Source organism: Channa argus, chromosome 5 (genome assembly GCF_033026475.1).
Source record: "Channa argus isolate prfri chromosome 5, Channa argus male v1.0, whole genome shotgun sequence".
NCBI classification, from domain to species: domain Eukaryota; kingdom Metazoa; phylum Chordata; class Actinopteri; order Anabantiformes; family Channidae; genus Channa; species Channa argus.
In genome coordinates this window covers 18401142-18421483 of record NC_090201.1, presented here as the reverse complement: position 1 = coordinate 18421483, position 20342 = coordinate 18401142, and the positions used below count along the sequence as shown (strand labels likewise).

The following is a 20342-nucleotide window of genomic DNA, read 5'->3' as shown; positions in this document are numbered from 1 at the left end:
TGAAAGATTTAGTTAAATAAATTTGATATTTTATTTGCTGTTATAGTATATTTTCTGTGTCTCTTAGGAAAATGCATGTGTCACTCGTGACTTGTGGCATGATTGAAAAACATTTTAAGTGTTTTAGAATAGCACCATAATCATGTTATGAAATATTTTAATTCTGAAAGAAAGGTTTCTTGGGATGACCTAATAACTTAAAAATCTGCCCAAAGTTACCAAACATATACCTATTCATTGCTCATAGGATCATATCAAACATATGTTCTGATATTGACTAGAGCCTTTGTCCAACACCTTTCTGTTATCCCACAGCCGTGATTAAAGTTTTATAATAAAAGATTGTTAAAGTTATAAAATCGTTTCCAAAGCACATGCTTATTTTTTGTTGAAATAGTTAGTTTTTGAGGAATACTTAAAATTTTGCATGTATAGATCTTGCTGAATATTTCTTATATCAGGTACACCTTCTACGATGGCCCTCCCTTTGCCACGGGTCTACCCCACTATGGTCACATCCTAGCAGGCACCATCAAGGACATTGTTACTCGCTTTGCCCACCAGAGTGGCTTTCATGTGGACCGGCGCTTTGGCTGGGACTGTCACGGCCTTCCTGTGGTAAGAATTTTATTTTTTTTTTATTTTTTTTAATATATTTCCCGAGTTTTATTTTGCTGAAAGCTCGGTAAAGACTTACAGATCCTTTGTTTATTTATGTGTCTTGTGATCTCTGTTGTAGGAGTATGAGATTGATAAGACGTTGGGGATCAAAGGACCTGAAGATGTGGCCAAGATGGGTATTGCTGAGTACAACAAGCAGTGCAGAAACATTGTCATGAGATATGCCAATGAGTGGGAGGTGAGGATACAGGGAAGAATAATATCTGCATGACAGAGATCTGAAACTAAAAATAGGAGACCAGTTTGGTTTTTGTTTTTATTTGTGTGCAAAAATATAGGTACAGTCAATGCATTTACACTGGAAACATAGTAAAGTCTTACTATTGGCATGTGCTAATTATGGGGGCCTGGCCCATGGGTCCCAGCCACCAAGGGGCTATTATTTTACTTGCTTATTTTTAATCAGAGCCCAGATAAAAAATGGGTACTGTCAAAGGACAGGCAATAAACTCTTGCAGACACCCCAGAGCGATGCAGTCACTGGTTATAGCTGAAAAGGGACAAATGTATTGTGATTAAAAGGCCAAAACACCTATTGAAGATTAGGATCATGAATGAAGATGTCAACATCCTCTGTTAGTTAACAACTCTCCCAATAGCAGATATCCATGCCAGTTCTGGTTGAAAGGGACTACATCATTTTTGAATCTTGTGTGAAATGGTAAAACCTGCACACATTTGCTCATTTACACATCTAGCATTTAAAGGACCGATAGCAGCAATTATTAGTCATGTCTACTTGACAAATGTCAGTCTACTTGGCTCATATTTTCTTGCACTTTAGCCACTTCATGCTTCACTGTGTGCATTTAGGGTTAGCTGCCTCCTGCACCCAGTGAAGATAATTGAGAATAATCCTAAACAGTAAAATTATGCTTACATAAGTATTAAAGTTTGTTAATTAATAACATGTAGTATTATGTTCCTTTTTATATTTCCAGTCTTCAGTGAAGCGCATGGGCAGATGGATTGACTTCAATAATGACTACAAGACTCTCTACCCCTGGTTTATGGAGACTGTCTGGTATGGATGACAGAACCTTTAAGTTTTTATTTGTGAAAACTTAAGTTCTTCTTACTTAAAGTAAGTTCGGTTGACGTTATGCAGTTTTTACTGTTAGGGGTGCAGTGGCCATCTTGGGATTGATGTGTCCTTGTTACACGATGCAGTGGTTAAACATTTCCTCTCCTTTTCTACTTGTGAATTGGAAACTGCATCACCATGGTAGCTCAGTGCTGCTGTCATAGCATATTATTGGAGGACTGCCATCTTACCTTTGCAAGGATGACTGTTCTCAAATTAGCAGATTTTGCATAGTTTTGATAGTTATTACTCTTCGCAAATACCATTGGTGGCTATTTCGCTTATATTTTTCCAGGTAGGGAAAATTTCTTGCCAAACAAAAGACATCCAGGTAAACCTTTCTAGCCACTTTAGCATGCACTGGTCCCATTGATAACAAGATAGTGCCCGCGTCTCCCAACGACTACCTATTTTTTGTTCTTTTTTTTTTTTTTTGCCCCACTGCTTGTCCTGTGAGTTCAGGGTCACCACAGCAGATCGTTTTATGTGCATGTTGATTTGGTACAGGCTTTTTTTATGCCGATCCTCTTCCTGACGCAACCCTCCCCAATTTCTACCGGGCTTGGGACCGGCACTGCATGGCTAGGAATGGGCTGTTGGCGGTTCAGTGTCTTGCCCAGAGACACTTTGACACGTGGTCGGGGAGAGCCATGCCACTCTACCAACTGAGCCACTGCCACCCCTCCCAAAAGCTAACATGGCGTGATATAATTAAAAATTCTGGGTGTGCAGTCAGTCCTTTTATGTGCAGTTAATCTGTGCTTGCCTTCTTCTTGTCACTCAATACAGGTGGGTGTTTAAGCAACTGTATGACAAAGGCCTGGTGTACCGAGGTGTCAAAGTCATGCCTTTCTCCACTGCCTGCAACACCCCTCTCTCCAACTTTGAGTCCAACCAAAACTACAAGGTTGGCACAAATTATAATTCCTCACAATTCTACTGATCTAATGGAATTGTTCTCCCAGTAAAGTGAAAAGATCAGAAAAAACAATTAATCTACCTGTAAAAAAAAAACCACAGTAAGCAAAGAGAGGGGCAATCTATGTTTGATAATTTGTGTTTGATATTTGCCTCCAGGATGTTCAGGATCCGTCAGTCATTGTCAACTTCCCACTGATTGAGAATGAGGATGTTGCTTTGATTGCATGGACGACCACACCCTGGACATTGCCGAGCAACCTGGCTCTTTGTGTCAACCCAGAGTTCCTGTATCTCAAAGTTAAAGGTGAGAAACAACGCTTGGCACAAGCTCCTGAATATCAGGTTTTGTTCACCCATATGGAATTTAAACAATCACCGATGTAGTGCTAACCTGATGCAATGATTCCCCGCAGAGACTTCTGGCTTGGAGTATTTTATCCACATAGAATTAGTTCTGTTTTGGAGTTGTTAGGACTTTCTTTGTGTCACTGCAGTAAAACAAAGTAAATAACTTCTCACACACCTTGCTGACATTGCTGGTTGTGTATTGTTTGATTTGCCAGGATTGGTAGTTTTATTGAATGATTAAATGCTGGAACCCAAGGCCAAAGTTATGTGTCTGCAAATCTGGATCTTCTGTTGAGGACCAGAATGTATTTTTTTCTGAATGAACAAACAACTAAAATTATCAGAAGAAGAGTGCTGCCTTGGCAAATTGCACCCACAAGAAAGGATTTCTGTAGAATAATGTATTGGTGGACTCAGCGCTTGGGCTACATGTTAGCCTTTTTGTGTTTAACAAGGGACTCTTTGTGACTGGAACTTTATTCTTTTTTTTTTTTTGCTACAACCAAGCAGACAGACCACACTCAGGACCTCTACGGGATGCTACGGGAATAACTGACGTAAACATGGGCTCATTAACATTATCTGTCTTCTCTGAGCATGTACACTCAGCCATGTAAAATGTCTCTGTTTTTTAAATTTATTAAAAAAAGACCCTAAATAATATGCATTACTATGCTAATGGATTCCAAATACTGGTTACGTTGACTTGTTTTTGTCAAGAGGTAACTTGATGAGGGCACCATTAAAAATTAGTGTCTTTGTAAAGGCACCGTCTGAGATCTAAATTTAATCTGGAAACGGTTTTTGCTCTCACTCTGACATCTATTTTAATAGCAAGCAGATAACTAAAATGTCAAACATGATTCAAACAAAATGTAAATCAAAGAGATGATTTTAATATTCAGAATGGTTAAACATTGCTTTTTTTACCAAGTACTTGTGCTTTAGGACAACACTGCTATCAGAGACATGTATGAACACTTGGGTATTAGGTATTATTAAACAAGTTTCCAAAACCTATTGAAGTGAAGACTCACAGGAGAGTCTGATACAACAGGGCAGAGAAGTTGGCCTCCCATTTTTTATGAGTGAGGTTTGTTCTTCTAAACAGTCATAGAACTACGTTGTTTTCTTCTTAAAAGCTTTGGAACATTCCTATTTATTGAAATTTGACAATGACGAAAAACTGAGGTGCTTGGTGGCGCATAGCTGATGGTATAAGAGCATTGGAGAGAGAGAGAGAGCTCTGGGTGGAATGGGAAGGTTTGGCTTTGAGCCTCATGCCAGCACTAGCCTATGTTGGGTGTTGTAGCTTTTTAATCTTGATGCTGCTTAATTAACTTTGATGAAAGTTGATGGATGATGCTTCAGTGCTTTGTTCTTGATTAAACTTATATCTGATAATGGCATAATTAAATTCTCATAACTGAGAATGTCTGATGAAACTGTTTAGTGCATGTATGTAAGCTGTTTGTCCAGACCTTAGAATGTAGATGAACTTCAAAACAGGTCAGTTATAAAAGTGTTGTCCTTGTATAAATATAATAAAATACTCCAAAGAGATAACTAGTGTTTCTGTCACCCTCCTGTTGTAGTTTTTGGTTCCCTGTTAGAGAGACTGGTGGGCTTTTAAAAAGATGACCTAGATTTTTACCTGCTGGGCATAGCCTCTGTGATCCTGCAGGGGGCAATGTTGAAGCACCATTTGCCATCGTAACTGCAGCTCCTGCACTGTGCTGCATGGGAGACAGCCTTAGAATACCAATGAGTGTGTGTTTTTTTTTTAAATTTTTTTATATATATATATATATATATATATATATATATATATATATATATATATATATGATAGTTTTTTAATCAATACTCTTTTTATCCTCAATCCATCCTCATCCTAAAAAATTCTCATGTCTTTATTGCTCTTTTTGTCTCCACATACACCTGTTTTTGTTCTTCGTTCTTATTTTCTCTTTGTGTCTCCTTTTAGTCTCTGTCTCTCCTTCTTTCCTTGCTGCCTTTGTCGCTGTTTGAGTTGAGGACTGTCAGCAGTGGCAGCTCTGAGCTGTGCAGTCATTTGTCATGCCATGAAGGGGAAAGAAACATATTTTATTGATGTTGTCCTCTCCTCTCTCTCTTTTTGCGTCTCATCGTCTCAGGCCATTTGTTTATTTTTCTCTTCACAACTGTTGTTCCTGCTGTTCTCAAGCTCTCCGGTGTTGTTGTTGTGTTTGTTTTTTTTTTAAGAATTCCAGTTTGGCCATTTTTCTGCAAGGGTTCAGTTTCCCTAAATGACACAATTAGCCTACATGAGCTGGCAACTTTTTGGCAGTATTGGATTTGCTTAGATCAGGTTGAGTGGTAGCTTTATGATGGGTTTCATACTTGTCTTACCTTGACATTATGGCTGACTGTATATTATTTGCAGCAGGCCATGACATTCAGGTTACAGGTAGCAAGGTTGTTGGGTTTGTATATTTGAACATCTCTTAATAAATATGAATCATTCTGCAGTGTCTGTTTGTATGGCAGACTTGAAAAAAACACATCAATACCTTAATAATACCTTAATTTCAACTTCATAATATGTACTGTGAGAATTTAGTGGTTAAAAACAAAAATTTCTGTTGATCTCCTGACTTTGTATTGTCTTCTTTTTTTTTTCTATTTTTTTTCCAGTTTTTATCAATGCCGCAGTCTGTGATGAACAATTTCTACATATTTAACTCTTTAGTCTGTCATACATGTTGGAGATTATTTGCACGACCATTTAATGCCATACATACACAGTAAATCTGGTCTGAGAGAGAGACAGAGAGAGAGATTATATATAGATATTTATCATATCTGTAGCAATTTACCTTGAATTTCCTTCAAGAGAATATATATTTTATATTTAAATAGATAGATAGATAGATATTGATCTATATCTATATAGAGCACAAATTACTGTGTAAGAAATGTCAATCAATTCTGAGATTTTTTTTTTTTTATGTCCATTTCTTTTAGTTTCATGCTTAGGTTTTTTTAGGTTTGTTTCTGCCTTACTTGTACCTGTTTGGAAATAAAGGTTTGAAAATAAAAAGGATTGTTGTTTTTAGCGCTTAATTTATTTAATTTGAAACATATCAGCTGTTTACAGTTGAGATGTATGCAGTACAGCCATATTGTATAAAGCACTACGCATGTGGGATGTTGTTTTGTTTGTTTGCATGTTATTGTGCCACTTGCTTGTGTTTTAAAGACTGTCTGTTTATTATTATTTTTTTTTAATTCTCAGATAACACCACAGGAAAAACCTACATTATGATGGAAGCCAGGCTGGGAGCTCTGTTTAAGTCTGAGAGTGATTACACTCTCCTGGACAAGTGAGTACACAAGACACTATAGCTTCATATAAACATCCAGAGAAAAAAATGTCTAGTACAATAAAATAAACTTATTGGCAACCAGTGCATACAGTGCTGTGCTTAATAGCAATGTTTTTGCATGTAACTTACTCTCAATTTAAGATTTCACTTTTCATTCATATATTACTAATACAACTATAATTTGAACACAGATGTCTTGATGTTAACCTGAGCTCTGTTAGTTGTCTCATGTATCAAAGCAAAGATATATACAAAGTGCTTTACAGATGATTGAAAGTTGCAGATGTTCTCCTTTACTTGTTAGTTTTTATTCACTCTACTCTAGATAAAATATATGACTCTTAAAATATGCCCTTTACCTTTTACAAATCCAGCTGTAAACTAAAATAACAGTGTGTGTGTGTGGTTTCAAGAGTTAATATTTTGCACTCGGAACACTTTTTACCTTGACACAATGATAAAAACTAAACCAGTTACTGCTAAACCTCTTTTTTACATTTACAGTGAAAGGGTTTTCTCCGAAGTTACAATTTGTCTTAAGAGTTAAGAAACTAGAATAAAGTTACTGTCAGGAGAATTAGAGGTGTGTTTTACTAGCTGGGTGGTGTTCTTTGTGGCGGAAAACAAATGAAATTCCTAATGTCCCAGTTCACTGGATGATTCTAGGGCAGCATGTAGAAGGAAAAAAGTAAAGTGAGGTGAAAAAAAAAAAATTTGTTAACAGTGAGTACAGAATGTACAGCAACCTGATGGAACATAGTTTTAGGCAATACCCACTCTTCCAAAATATTTAAGTTCTTGAAAAATGTTGTATCCCCACAGGGACCTCGTTTTTCCCCAAAAAGACTCCACACAATCAGGAACATCTTTATTTGAATGTTAATTACAAAACTGTCTCAGCTGCCAACTAAGCCTTAAACCTTGAAGCTGCAGTTTGCAGCACAAGCCTGCACTACTGTGAGACTCTATGCTTTGATACACCTCTGCTTTACTTACTCTGTACAGACCTTCAGATAGTTGTAGTTACCAAATTAATATAATACTAATAATACTAATATAATAATAAACTTAATAATGAAGCAGATATTGTTGCTCTTCTCTGATTGGTCAGTAAAGTGAGCCTTGCTTACATTGTTTTGGAAGTAAATACATCTGCACTTCTGTTAGTGGTGTTCACCAAGTCTGTGTCATTCACTGAATTTACATACACTTTAGTAACCAGGTTATACCAGGAAACCGTTCTCTGGAAAGCTGATTACCTAACCGTCATTTGAAGAGGAAAGGTTGTTTCTGAAATTGGGGTAGGGGATTAGGCGAACCTAATTTCCCCAGGTAGATTCTCCTGGCTGTGTCTCTCCCCTCTTTTCCTCTGTCACTCTTACTGTTCATCGTGCAGAGATACAAACATGGTGAATTCAAAAAAAGTCAGAATTTCTGTCACTATACAGTCAAAATATGGAAGCCATATATGTAAAATGGAATTATACTCAAAACCTTTTCTTAATGAGGAGAGCGTCCTGTGACCCAAAGAGCACTGGCAGCAGTGCAGAGATAAGGTTTTTGTGTGAGGCTCACCCTTCTATCAAATCAGAGAATTTCAATTATGTTTGCTAAATGAGTTTGGGGCATTCGTTATTTTTTTACATGTTTAACTCATTAAATTGGGTATTAATATTTTCAAAATAATTGAAGTCTAATAAAACCAATTTGAAATGCTTGTAAATCAGTGTTGGAGTAGTGACTCAAAAACAAAATACACATTGAATTAATTTGGCCTGGTAGCAGCAGTACTCCAAAAATGACAGTTTGTCAGTTGAGCCTGAAATGAAATTCTTTACAAAATGTGTTCACCAAAGATGAATCATAACTACTGACTTGTCTAATGCCACCACCTGCTTGTTTTATTGAAACATCTAAAGCGTTTAATGATTTTCAGTGATTTGTTTGCTTATCTCTCAACTTTTTATCTAACCTCATTATGCTATCAACAGTTTAGTCTAATATTTAAGTTCATTAACTCCCTCACTAATGGCATCCATCACCCATCCGCTGAACTTGTTTTTGTTAATTACCATATGTTAAGTTGCTAAAATGCAATCCAACCTTGTGATCGGAACCTCACACCGGATAAACATCCGCATGTTGGCTTGCCGCAAAGTACCACTTTGCTTACATTTAGTCTCACTAGGCATGACATGGCTGGAGTCTTACTTTTTGGTAGTTTAACCCCAGGAGTACAGTGTTCAGCCTTGAGTAGTGTTTGCAGTCTTCCTGTCAGGCTGCAACAACCTCTACCAATTACATGGCTGGACCGTAGCCAATATGCAGCCTCAAAGGCAACACCTGGGGTAAACAAATCCTCTAATCACTCTGTGCTGCGCCGTAATTTTGTTATGAGCTTATACTATTAGCTGAAGAGTACTCAGATGAATGTATAAATGGCTTGACAGGGGACACGATTTGGAGACATTTTAGTGAATAATAAAATTAGAATAGGGCTGGAACACACATTTTTGGTTGAGGTTACTTTAAAGTTTAGTCAGTTTTATTTATTTTTTATCAATTCATGGAAAGCAGGATTGAATGTTCTTTGTTTTTAGATTCCCTGGTAAGATGCTGAAGGGGAAAAAGTACAAGCCTCTCTTCCCGTACTTTGCTAAGGTTTGTTGACTCTGACTTCTTACCGTTGTATTCATTGTTCGTCACAAACAGACAGACCTATGTCTCACTTTATCTGTCTGACCACAAATTGACTGTATTGCTCTCACTACCTGAGATTGTACTTGGTTACATCTTTACCACTCTCATTCTTTGTCTGACTCTCATCCTCATCTCACCGTAGTGTTCAGAGAAAGGAGCCTTCCAGGTGGTGACGGATAACTATGTCAAAGAAGAAGAGGGCACAGGAGTGGTCCACCAGGCACCCTACTTTGGAGCTGTAAGTGCTGTCTAAACAGATTCTGCTTTTTTCTTCTTAGTCTGTCTGTAAAGACTATATTCGCTACATAATGTGTTGTAGTGCTTATTACTATGCCCATTACTATTTTTAAGGTGACCAGTAGACCCCCAAATATATTCAGGTTATGCAGCGAGTTCTCACATTAGTCTTGAGACTTCAATAATAAAGATCAACCAAGATAGATTATGTAGATAATATACTATAGTGGCAATTTCCTTCTTTGTTTATTATAATGTTCACTACTTGACAACTGTGGCGGAGGAGGTAGAACGGTCGTCCATCAATCTCTCAGTTGTTGGTTCGATCCCCGGCTCCTCCGGTCACATGTTGAAGTTTCCTTGAGCAAGACCCTGAACCCCAACGTAGTTGCTCCAGGTGAGTGTTGGCCAGCTGCATAGCAGCTCCCCCATCGGTGTGTGTGTGTGAGTGTGATTGTGAGTGCGAATGGGGAATGAGAAGCAGTGTAAAGCGCTTTGAGTACCAATAGGTAAAAAAGCGCTATATAAGTGCAGACCATTTACTTCCTTGTATGTTTTGGAATGAATATAAGTTGAGAAATGTACCCAAATACTTCTGAAACGTTGACTCTAGTAAGCTTCTATTTTCCACTAGCTCACAGGGAGTAAACTATGATGGAAAACAAGGTCACTCTTTTCTTGTGTAACTTATGTATGGCTTCCCTACCAAAAAAAAAAGAGGCTTTATTTTTTTATTTGCTCATGGTTTTTTTCAACTGCATTGCCTTCTTCACCAGAAATTTAGCGCCTGTACAATAAAGTTAAGACATTAATGCATTTCATTACATATGGCTTCATGAAATGGATGATCTAAAATATATCACATCAACTATACCCTAAACAAGATTTGTTAAAGTCATGATACAGCAATGAAAACAATATTTGTATTAATTATTGAAAACAGGTATTCGGTACTTGAGCAAGTAGTGGTGTGCTTTAAAAAAAGAAGGACTTTTGTCTTACGATATATTTAATTTGTATGTTTTATGTTAAATGTAAAATAAATTGTGTCAGGTCTATTAGAACTGCTTAAAACTCTTGTAAGTACTGTGTTGGTTTGTGTACACATTGATGCAAATGCTTGTTGATGAATTAAAAAAAAAAAGTTGTGTTGGATTGTGCAATATTAGTGCACTGCTTGAGTCTAGGTACAAGTAGTGCTATCAAAGGTACTGGGTCATTGCTAATAGATGCCCCTGTTGTTGCCAGCTGTGGATGCACGCAGTCTTTCTTGGTTTTCTCTTTTGCAGTTTCTTTCTGCTACTACAGTTCATTCCCCATGACACTATTAAGAAGACCTTCTACATGAACATCTCACTTACACTTGCATTTATAAATGTTTTTAATTTAGCCACAGCTCTGTTTTTTTTTTAACGCCCCCATTCATATTTATTAGTTTGTGAAGCACAAATGCTGTTGCATTTGCACTGAACACATATAGAAAAAAGAAGAAATACACTACATTTTTTCAAACTTCATGTTAAGAAATGTTGACTACGTGTGAAATGACCCAGTGAGCCATGTATCATGAATCTTGACAGGGTGTTTGAATACAAAATACATTTACAGCCAGAGAGTACTCAGATATTTCATGCTTAGCTGTCACATGCCAATAGTGCCCATTTCAACCGTGCAAGCAGTATCCAGCTCAACAAGAAATTCATTGAGCAACAACATGTCGCTAAAGCAGCCAGACCGCCTGCCAATTATTAGATAATTTCTTATGTTTAATTTTTAATGTCACCAGTTTGGGGGAAAAAAAAGAACTGCATCACTACAGTACATGACTTGTAATGAGTAAACTACATTAACGAAACAAAAAGACATCTTTTATCAAAACTGTCTCTAAATGGTGTACTATTCTCTTTGCAGGATGATTACAGGGTGTGCTCTGAATACAACATTATCCAGAGAGACCAGACTCCTATCTGCCCTGTGGATGCCTCAGGCTGCTTCACTCCAGAGGTCACAGACTTTGCGGGACAGTATGTCAAAGTGAGTGACGCATCAGATATTTATGCACAGATTAAGTTAGGAGACATTTCAGGCATTCTACCCCTCGTGGGAGCCTTTGGTAAATTACACATGATGAATCTTAAACATAATTGATAATCTGGTTTATTTCAGCAGCTTATTTCCTCACAGTCTGGCTATCTAATTTTCTATTGTCCTCTGATTTTTTTCCTCTGATTCTCATTTTTTTGTGTTTGCTTGCTTGTTTGTTAATCATCCTTTCTCATGGATCAGTGCCCAATTTTCTTTGTTGTTAAAATTATTATTTTTTTTAAATTGTATTAACTTAAACTAAAATGAATTGTATTTATTTTAGGAAATTCACTTTCATAAATTTGTGTTCGCAAATCTGCTGCCAAAGCACATTCTCGCTGTTTACCAGCACACTGGATGTCCACCTCCTTTATGTCACACCCACATTATTTGCCATTCTAAGTGGATATTGAGAGGAAAATAGCACTCGTGCATGGTCGGATCACTATTTGACATTGTGGTGCAAAGGCCAGGGAGTGGACTTGACTCGCATGGATACCAACAGTACAGCGTTAGCTAATAAGGAGTATGCAGAAACAGTTCTCTGAAAGTATGTCATAATCTACTTTTAACATCTGTTAAAACCTAGCGTGAGTTTCAAGGCTAAATGAGACATTCTTTATTGCCACATAAAAACTCAGAGGTGATCTGAGAGAGCGTCAGTCAAAACAGTGGCTAGGCAAAGAGAAGCTCAGAGAGCGGCTGTTCCTCTGTAAACTGAGAAGCAAACCATATATTTACACAAAATGAGAAGCACATCTTACACTCAGAAGAGCCTGCAGGTCAGTGGAGGCAGCAGCAGAGTAAGAGTCCAGAGTCCTTCGCCATCCCGGTGCCGTGGATCCTCATATGACAATCGTGGGCGCTCAGGTTACCGCAGCACTGCCGTTGAGTTGGGCACTGAGATACACCAGCACCATGCCAATGAGAAAGAGGAGATGCAGGAACTCAATGTCAAATTTGCGGTATACATTGAGAAGGTGCAGGCATTGGAGCAGAGGAATGCTGCTCTTCAAGCCGAGCTGGCCGCGCTGCAGAGCCGCTACAAGGGAGGCCCCACAGGCATTGGAGAAGAATATGAGCTCAAATTTAAAGAGGTGCGTGAGCTGATTGAGGCCCTGACTAATGAGAAAGGAGCAGCAGATATTGAAAGGGGCTACATTGAAGAAGAGGTTGAAGTGTGGAGACTAAAGCTGGAGGAGGAGCTGGCACTCAAAGAAGAAGCAGAAATGATCCTGAGGGAGTTTCGCCAAGATGTCGACAATGCCACTCTGCAGAAGGCTGAGCTGGAGAAACGCATAGAACAACTGGTGGCTGAGATAGAGTTTCTCAAGAAGCTGCATGATGAAGAGGTGGCTGACCTCATGAAGCAGATTGAGGACTCAAAAATTACTGCTGAGCTGGATGGCGATCGCCCTGACCTGGCAGCCTACCTGCGCAACATGCGTGTAGAGATGGAGACTGTCGCCGCTCGTAATGTCCAAGAGGCTGAGAAGTGGTACAAGAGCAAGTTTGACACCCTCAAGGAGCATGCTGGCAAAAATGAAGAACAGATGAAAACCATGAGAGATGAGATCACCACCTTTCACAACCAGGTGACAGACCTACAGAACCAGATTGAGGGGCTGAGAGCTCGCAATGCCGCACTAGAGCAGCAGCTGGAGGACATGGAGATGTCCCACATGGATAAAGTGGGGGGCTTCGAGAGTGTCATTGCTCAATTGGAGTCCCAGCTCTGTGAAACAAAAGTGGAGATGACCAAGTATCTCCGGGACTACCAGGAACTGCTGCACATTAAGCTCAAGCTGGATGCAGAAATTGCCACCTATAGGAAGCTGCTAGAAGGAGAGGAGCAAAGGCTTGGAATTGCCAAAGATGCCTAAATGTTCAACGAGACGGGTGCAGCAGGTTGCAAGCAGAGAGAAGACCAGCAGAGCATCACTGAGTTGAGATAATCTCAGTCTACACTAAACACTAAATTATTCCCTGTTTTAGCCATTTCCCTATCTTATCCTCCTCACTGCTAGAGCCTGGTATTGTTTGACATTTTAAATACCAGTGCCTAAATAACATATGCTTTGTATAAATATCAAAATAACATTTAAAATAAGTTAATTTGACAAGAACTGCTTACATTTTTTTTAAAAGTGGCAAAGAATTGCTTCAAATTAAAAAAATGGAAAATGCATACGTCATATCTATTTTGGTGAGGTGCTGGTTTGCAAGTGGATGTCAAAAAAAGAAGAAACACCTGATTTACAGAGGACAGTTTGATTCAAATCCGGAATGATCTGATCAAAGAATGTCAGGTCAGATTACAAATCTGACTCATGTCAGGTCAGATTACAAATCTGACCTGACATTCGGTGTCAGCTATCTGTACTTGATAGTTTGGGAAACTTGGTGCTACAGACATTAGTCTCATGGTATCCGTGGAATTGAGGTTTAAAATTAAACCCTACTTGCTTCTGTCGTTAACTCTGCTGGATCCTGACCCCATTATCCTCATGTATTTGCTCTATTCCCTTACTTGTCTCTCATTGTGCAAATTTGACATTCTGTCTACTGTAAAACAATTGTCCTTTCATTATATTGTTTTTCCTTTACTCCTGTACCCCCCACCCCCCCCGTCTGTTTTTGGCAGTCTTCATCTCTCCTTGTTTCTATCCATTCCTTATCTCCTGCCTCAGTGGTATCCTGCTAACTTTACCTTTTACTTCTTTTCAAACCAAGTAAACCTCACTGTTGTCTAACTGTAACTTTGCTGTGTTCACTGGTTTTGATCCCACACCCTTCACTGGGAATGTGTTACAATTCAACTCAAAGAAAGCTTGACTGGTCTTCGCAGTACTCTGATTATTCCACAGCAATACACAACTGTTGACCATTCATACTAATGTTGAACTGTTAATAAAGAGTGAAGTGAGTGCATACAAAATAATGTAGTGATGATTTATCATTTCTATTGAGTGAACTCCTCTTTCAATATTTTCTTAAATTGTCTTTTTGTTTACATTGTTACCTTGTGATTTCTACCTTTCTTCTACACACACAGGAAATAGTAGTCATACCTGTTAAATTTTTAGTATCTTGTTTATTTTGCTCCATACTGTTGAGGACATGCCTTTCTACAGCATGTGGGCTGGGTTTAATTGTTATAGTAATAGTTAATAGCTATTTACTGATGTACCAAGTTACCACCATTTGACGATTAAACAGGGTTATTGTCTCAGTGGATTGTAGGTGAAGTTTCGGTGAGTCTCTACATCACAGTTGTATGTTGATGATGTTGTAATGGGGATAAAAAACAAAATTGACTCTTGGTTGAGAATGTCTCAAACCTCTGTCTCCACAACGACATTACAACAAACAGCCTGCCAAACACCTTGTAAAAGCTCATATATATGAGCTTCCTGTGAATTGGATATGAGCTTGGTTAGAGGGAGATGCAATAGTGTGTGTGATAAGACACAGGGCTAAAGGCATATTAGATTCTTTTTGAGAAAAAGTGAAGTGAATGACAAAATACACCCTTTTTTTCCTTTTTGCGGATATTTATCATATCTGTAGCAATTTACCTTGAATTTCCTTCAAGAGAATATAGATAGATAGATAGATAGATAGATAGATAGATAGATATAGATATATATAGATTGATATAGCTATCTATGGTGGCTTCAGGGAGATTCTAAAGCTTTTTCCACGATGTACAAAAGGTTCCCTATAAACAAATTTTCTTAAGGAAAACCTATTGGTGTATTTACCATTTTACGTGCTAAAAGTAAGTAAAATGCATGTTAGGATTTTATCAAACTGGTACAAAAAACAAAATCCATTAAGTGTTAATCACAAAGTGTACTGTTATAGACTAGGTTCAGTGGTAGCTGTGGAGCAGCATATAATGAATATAATAAAATTCACTTCATCTGAAGACACTTTTTTTTTTTTAAATGTAACATCAGAAATATTGTTTAGACAGTTACTCAGCATTTCTAATTGTGAGTAAATGATGTGATGAGGTCAGCTCCCAATATATCAGGCTTGGTAGATCGAGCAGTTAATCTTTGCAGGTCACTGTAAACAGAGTTTATTCATGGACATGTAGAATGTGCTTTTAGAAATAAAATAAAAATCCTTAAATGTATTTAAAAGTAAAAAGTAGATTGGCACCCAAAATTCATGTTTTTGTTGTATCACTTTTTGCCGCCATGGTGTTCAGAAGTAGATTGAGGGGCGGACAGCTCGCAATGCCACACTGGCAGCTTACAACATGATGTAGCACACCAGAACACAGTCATCAGAGAGCCTAGATGTAATCAGTGAGTTTAACCACAGATGGAAACACAACTTTTCTGACTAGTAATAGGTGCATTTTGTACGTTTATCTAATGTTTTTTGGTTTTCTTTTACAGGATGCTGACAAGAACATCATAAAATGGCTGAAGGAGAAGGGGCGGCTAGTTAATGCAAGCAGTTTCAAACATAGTTACCCTTTCTGCTGGAGGTGAGAGATGCAGAGTACTCAACTGTAAAACTCATGGTAGTCGACAGTGCCTAAACAAAGAGTTGTTTAGTAAACCTCACTCCCTCACTTGGAGCAGCTGCAGCCTGACCTGTAAAGGATGAATTACCCTCAGTAAATATAAAGCTTGAACATAAGGTTTGCCCACTATGCCACTAAAAGGTATCGGCTTGTTAAGATAAAACTATTGTTCTTAACCACTTGATACCTGTTGGAACTCAGCACAGCAGCGGTTGAGATGGAAAACTTTTTATCTTAGTTCACAAATATTTATTAAGCAGTAAAAATAGTTAACCGAATTGCATTTTAAAATGTATATTTTTCTTAGACTGACATTTTTTTTTATAAACTTGTGAACATATTTGTAGTTTAAAGAAACTGTAAATGACAGAAGATAAGGGCAGCATTCCCCCCCCTCATTTAATTACACAATTCACCTTTAATTTTAGAACCTTTCTTAACTGCCTCTTAGATCATTTTCAGTTATCTCATAAAATGTGTTTTATCACCTTTTATGTTTTACAGCTAAAATACATTTCTATCTTTTATAAAGAAAATTTGCTTTAGTTACTTTTTTGTGTCATATACTTCCAGGTCTGACACACCCCTGATCTACAAAGCTGTCCCTAGCTGGTTTGTACGAGTGGAACACATGGTGGACAAATTACTGGACAACAATGGAAAATGCTACTGGTGAGCTGTTTTCTGAAACCAATAACCAGCATGGTGCTAAGTGACAGTTAAGTGGCAGATAAAAGAGCTTTGCCAAACAAATGACGTAAAATACTTCAGGTCAAGACAGACAGCAGCTACAGTCCCAAAACAATTAAAGCTGCAACTCTAAACTACTACATCAAGTTGTTTGTTGCAGTCATGGGCCTGTCTCTGCAGGACAGTAGTCAGTGAAAGGTTTAATATGGGAAACTACTGGATTTAAAATGCAGTTAGGACTGTTCTTTGTTATTAAGTGGAGTTAGAATTCTCATCAAAACACTATATTATGATGTACAGCCTGCTTTTTAATAGAAAATGTTAGCATGGTACCAATTTTTATGGCAGAACATGGAACAAAAGCAAGTGTCAGTATGATGGCTTTGCTAAGTGGTATTACCGCTGTTGGTCCCTGTGCTCTTTTCCTGAGCCACAGTAGCTGCCTCTGGTAATGGGACTGTCAGACTGAGATGTATGACTAGCCACTAGGAAGGTGAAGATGCACAGATACACATGTACACACCAAAACAAACACATACACTAGTTTTTTAATGGCTGAACTCTTATCAGAAGCATAATAGTGTTCTACATTGTTTTAGTTTATTAGGTACTCCTTTTTAAGCCAAAATAACAAAAACTCTCCTCAGTATAATGCTATACAAACCCAATCTATATTCTCCAAATAACCATGTAGTTTAAATTTAGCTTTTGCAAGATGTGCCTAATACGCTAACAACAGTGTCCATTTGTAGAAGTAAATGACCATGTGTTACATATGTTAACTGGTGAAAGCTCTGCTTATATAGCACTTTCATCCAAAGCGCTATACAATGTTGCTTCTCATTCACCCATTCACACACTCAAAACATCTCATTCACCCATTCACACACTGATGGCAGTGGCTGCCATGCAAGGTGCACACCTGACCCACCTAGAGCAATCTGGGGTTCACAGTCTTGCTCGAGGACACTTTGACATGTAGCCAGACTTGGCAGGGAGTCAAACCCACTGGTCTGTGGACTGAGGATGACTGCCTTAACGACTGAGCTACACACACTCATATACATGTATATTAAGGTCATCACACACCAGGGCAATGTTCGGCCTTCAGCCAATCGGTGCATTTATAAGTTTTCTTGGTAAGGTGGTTTCGTTTTTTTTTTCTCTTTCTTTTTTTTACTGTCATGTAAACAGGAAAGCTAGTTTCCACAATTGAAGAAGAGGATTCAGGAAGCCTGATTTCTTTTTAATTAATTTATTTATTTCCCCCCCTGGTAGATTTGTTTTGGAGAATTCAGATTTCTCTGCTTGACTCTTCAAAAATAAGTCTGAGGTGGAGGAAACACCTGATTACTCTGCTGCATGTATATGCAGATTTCTAATTAATCTAGGTGCATAATCTTAAGGCATGTTAACTCCACTCCCTGATCATCCAATTAATTGCAAATGCAAGGAGTTCATGTTGGGTCATTGTTGCATATCTGTCGTCCTAGCTTTTGCAGTGTGTATCACAATGTTTGCACTAGTCAGACCCATTTTAGCTGCTTTTCAACTTTAGCATGTTGAATCAGCATTAGACATCACATCACCTAAATAACTAGATGCAAGAAAATTAAAATGAAACTCAAAAGGCAATAAATAAAAACATGCCAACGGTCACTTACAAGGTTCTTTTCCTTCTCATCCTTATGTCATCTAAACATTCCAAAACTCAAGCATATTTTTACAATGACATGACTATCAGGAGGGAAGAAGCTGAAGACCTACTGATCAGCATGGCCCAGGAAAGGCCAGCTCAATACATTAAATTGTTTATGGATTTTATATCTGCCATCCTGGTCTCGGTTTTTCTTTTGTTTTGTTTTTTGTTTTTTGGGATGACAGATACGTACGTCACCTGCTAGTATCGAGAGACATTTCCTCTCAGACAGATGCAGAATGTATGTGCTAGTTGGTTGTTGGCTGTAGTCTATGCGGCATGTTCACAGGCCCATTTTTGGCCCAGATGAAGAAGACCGGCAACCCAGCAGTCTACCTTTGTCACTGCTGGTTCTTGGATATCAGCTTTGTGTGTCTCTGCCCTTAATAAACAACACAAATAGATAATTTGATAAAAAAAAAAAAATGTCAGAAAATGGTATGAAATGCATGAAACTTTCTGTCCTTCGAATCAGGCCTTCAAAAGTGTTTTTTCCAAAACCCAAAGATATTGAATATTGCATTGGAGAAGACTAATTTATCAAGCAAATGTTCACACTTGGACCTGGTTAATTTAAATCTGGTTGGTTTTCTTTGGAAAAATTACTTTGGTCAAAGATTTTATCAATTGACTAATCAAGTAATGATTAGTAATTATTTCTACAGTTAGAAACACTAGGGAGCCTGGTGGCTCAGTGGTAGAGCATTGGTTGGAACGCAGAAGGGTGCTGGTTCAAATCCCACCATACACGGTGTGGCCCCACCCAGCCACCAAGGGGAATCTTGGGGGAAAAATGGGAGGGTTGCGGCAGGAAGGGCATCCAGTGTCCAACACATCGCGCTGTGGTGACCCCTGAAGAGACAAGCCAAAAGCCGTCAATCTTTGAATTTTAGCTGTTATACTCCCTTCAAAAATTGTACATTTATACACAGGGCCAGCTCATCAACATCCTAATAAATGTAAAATCCTTGCAGGACTTCACAATAGCTAATGAGAGACTCACAAAAACCTCTTCAGAAAGCATAGTGCTAGTTATCATACTCTCAAAGTGATTTGTTCCTTTTATCTCTCTATGAAATGGCTCAAGATAAGTGTCTATTGAGATATTTTAGACTGATTTTTCTAAATTTCTCTTAGCCTGAATAAATTAATGACAGAATTAATGAAAGGAAAAGGGTCTTTTTAGGGGCTAAAACTTGGGGGAACATAGTGATTTCATCACTCAGTTTCATGGGGGATTCAGTGGTTTTAAAGTAATCGTAAATCGGGCATGGATCAGACATATTTTTCTGCTCCAGTGTTCTTTTTCTTCAGTCCTTCTCTTCCTTGTAAAACTTCATTGACTGTTCACTAAGCTCTAGTTCAGCACAGACTACTAAGCAGTGATAATGGTGGCACATAAAACAATTTAATATTTTTGGAATGTTGGAAACAATGTGCCACACGTTTTGGACTCAATTCTGATTTTGAAATGACAGTTCATGCTTTAACCTTGTCAAAAGATCTTGGCTGCATAAATGATCTGCATTGTGATGCTTTAACACCACAGAAACTGAGTACAGGCAGAAACCACATGATGACCTGTGTGAAAACATAATGTGCTTGTTTTGTCTATCTATCTATCGATCTGTCGATCTGTAAATGTTATCAAATTCAACATAGCGGGGCAGAGCTGGAATCCGGAGCCTAGACATAATCTGGGCATTTGAACCTAACTTGTAACCGCACAGTAATGTAGTATGAAATGCCCTGGTTGAAAGTAATCCTGAGTTGGTAACTAATGTATATTTAATGTTAGTAAGGCTCACATTCTAACATTTGTTGCTTACATCAGAAGAGATAAGCAGTTGCGTCACTTTTGCTTTTGTGTTTTTGGCAATGGAAAGGCTAAAATGAAGGTGCCACCAACCATCAGTCTTATTAAAGCTCAATCCACACCATTTCAACACGCCGATAAATCAAAGCCTGACAGACCTGCTGTGCTTG

General features: G+C 38.1%; 1 protein-coding gene and 1 pseudogene across 2 annotated transcripts in view; both read left to right on the top strand.

The window, feature by feature from the left end:
* Window positions 1-20342, top strand: part of iars1 (isoleucyl-tRNA synthetase 1) — a 49213-nt gene that overhangs the window by 2180 nt on the left and 26691 nt on the right. For both annotated transcript variants that reach the window (XM_067504570.1, XM_067504572.1), the window contains exons 3-13: window positions 462-618; window positions 740-859; window positions 1623-1705; window positions 2555-2672; window positions 2843-2990; window positions 6312-6399; window positions 9003-9063; window positions 9245-9340; window positions 11251-11373; window positions 15837-15928; window positions 16541-16639. In XM_067504570.1, the coding sequence (XP_067360671.1) occupies window positions 462-618; window positions 740-859; window positions 1623-1705; window positions 2555-2672; window positions 2843-2990; window positions 6312-6399; window positions 9003-9063; window positions 9245-9340; window positions 11251-11373; window positions 15837-15928; window positions 16541-16639 (1185 nt within the window). The remainder of the gene's footprint in view (window positions 1-461; window positions 619-739; window positions 860-1622; window positions 1706-2554; window positions 2673-2842; window positions 2991-6311; window positions 6400-9002; window positions 9064-9244; window positions 9341-11250; window positions 11374-15836; window positions 15929-16540; window positions 16640-20342) is intronic.
* On the top strand, window positions 11380-14942 carry LOC137127509 (desmin pseudogene; annotated as a pseudogene).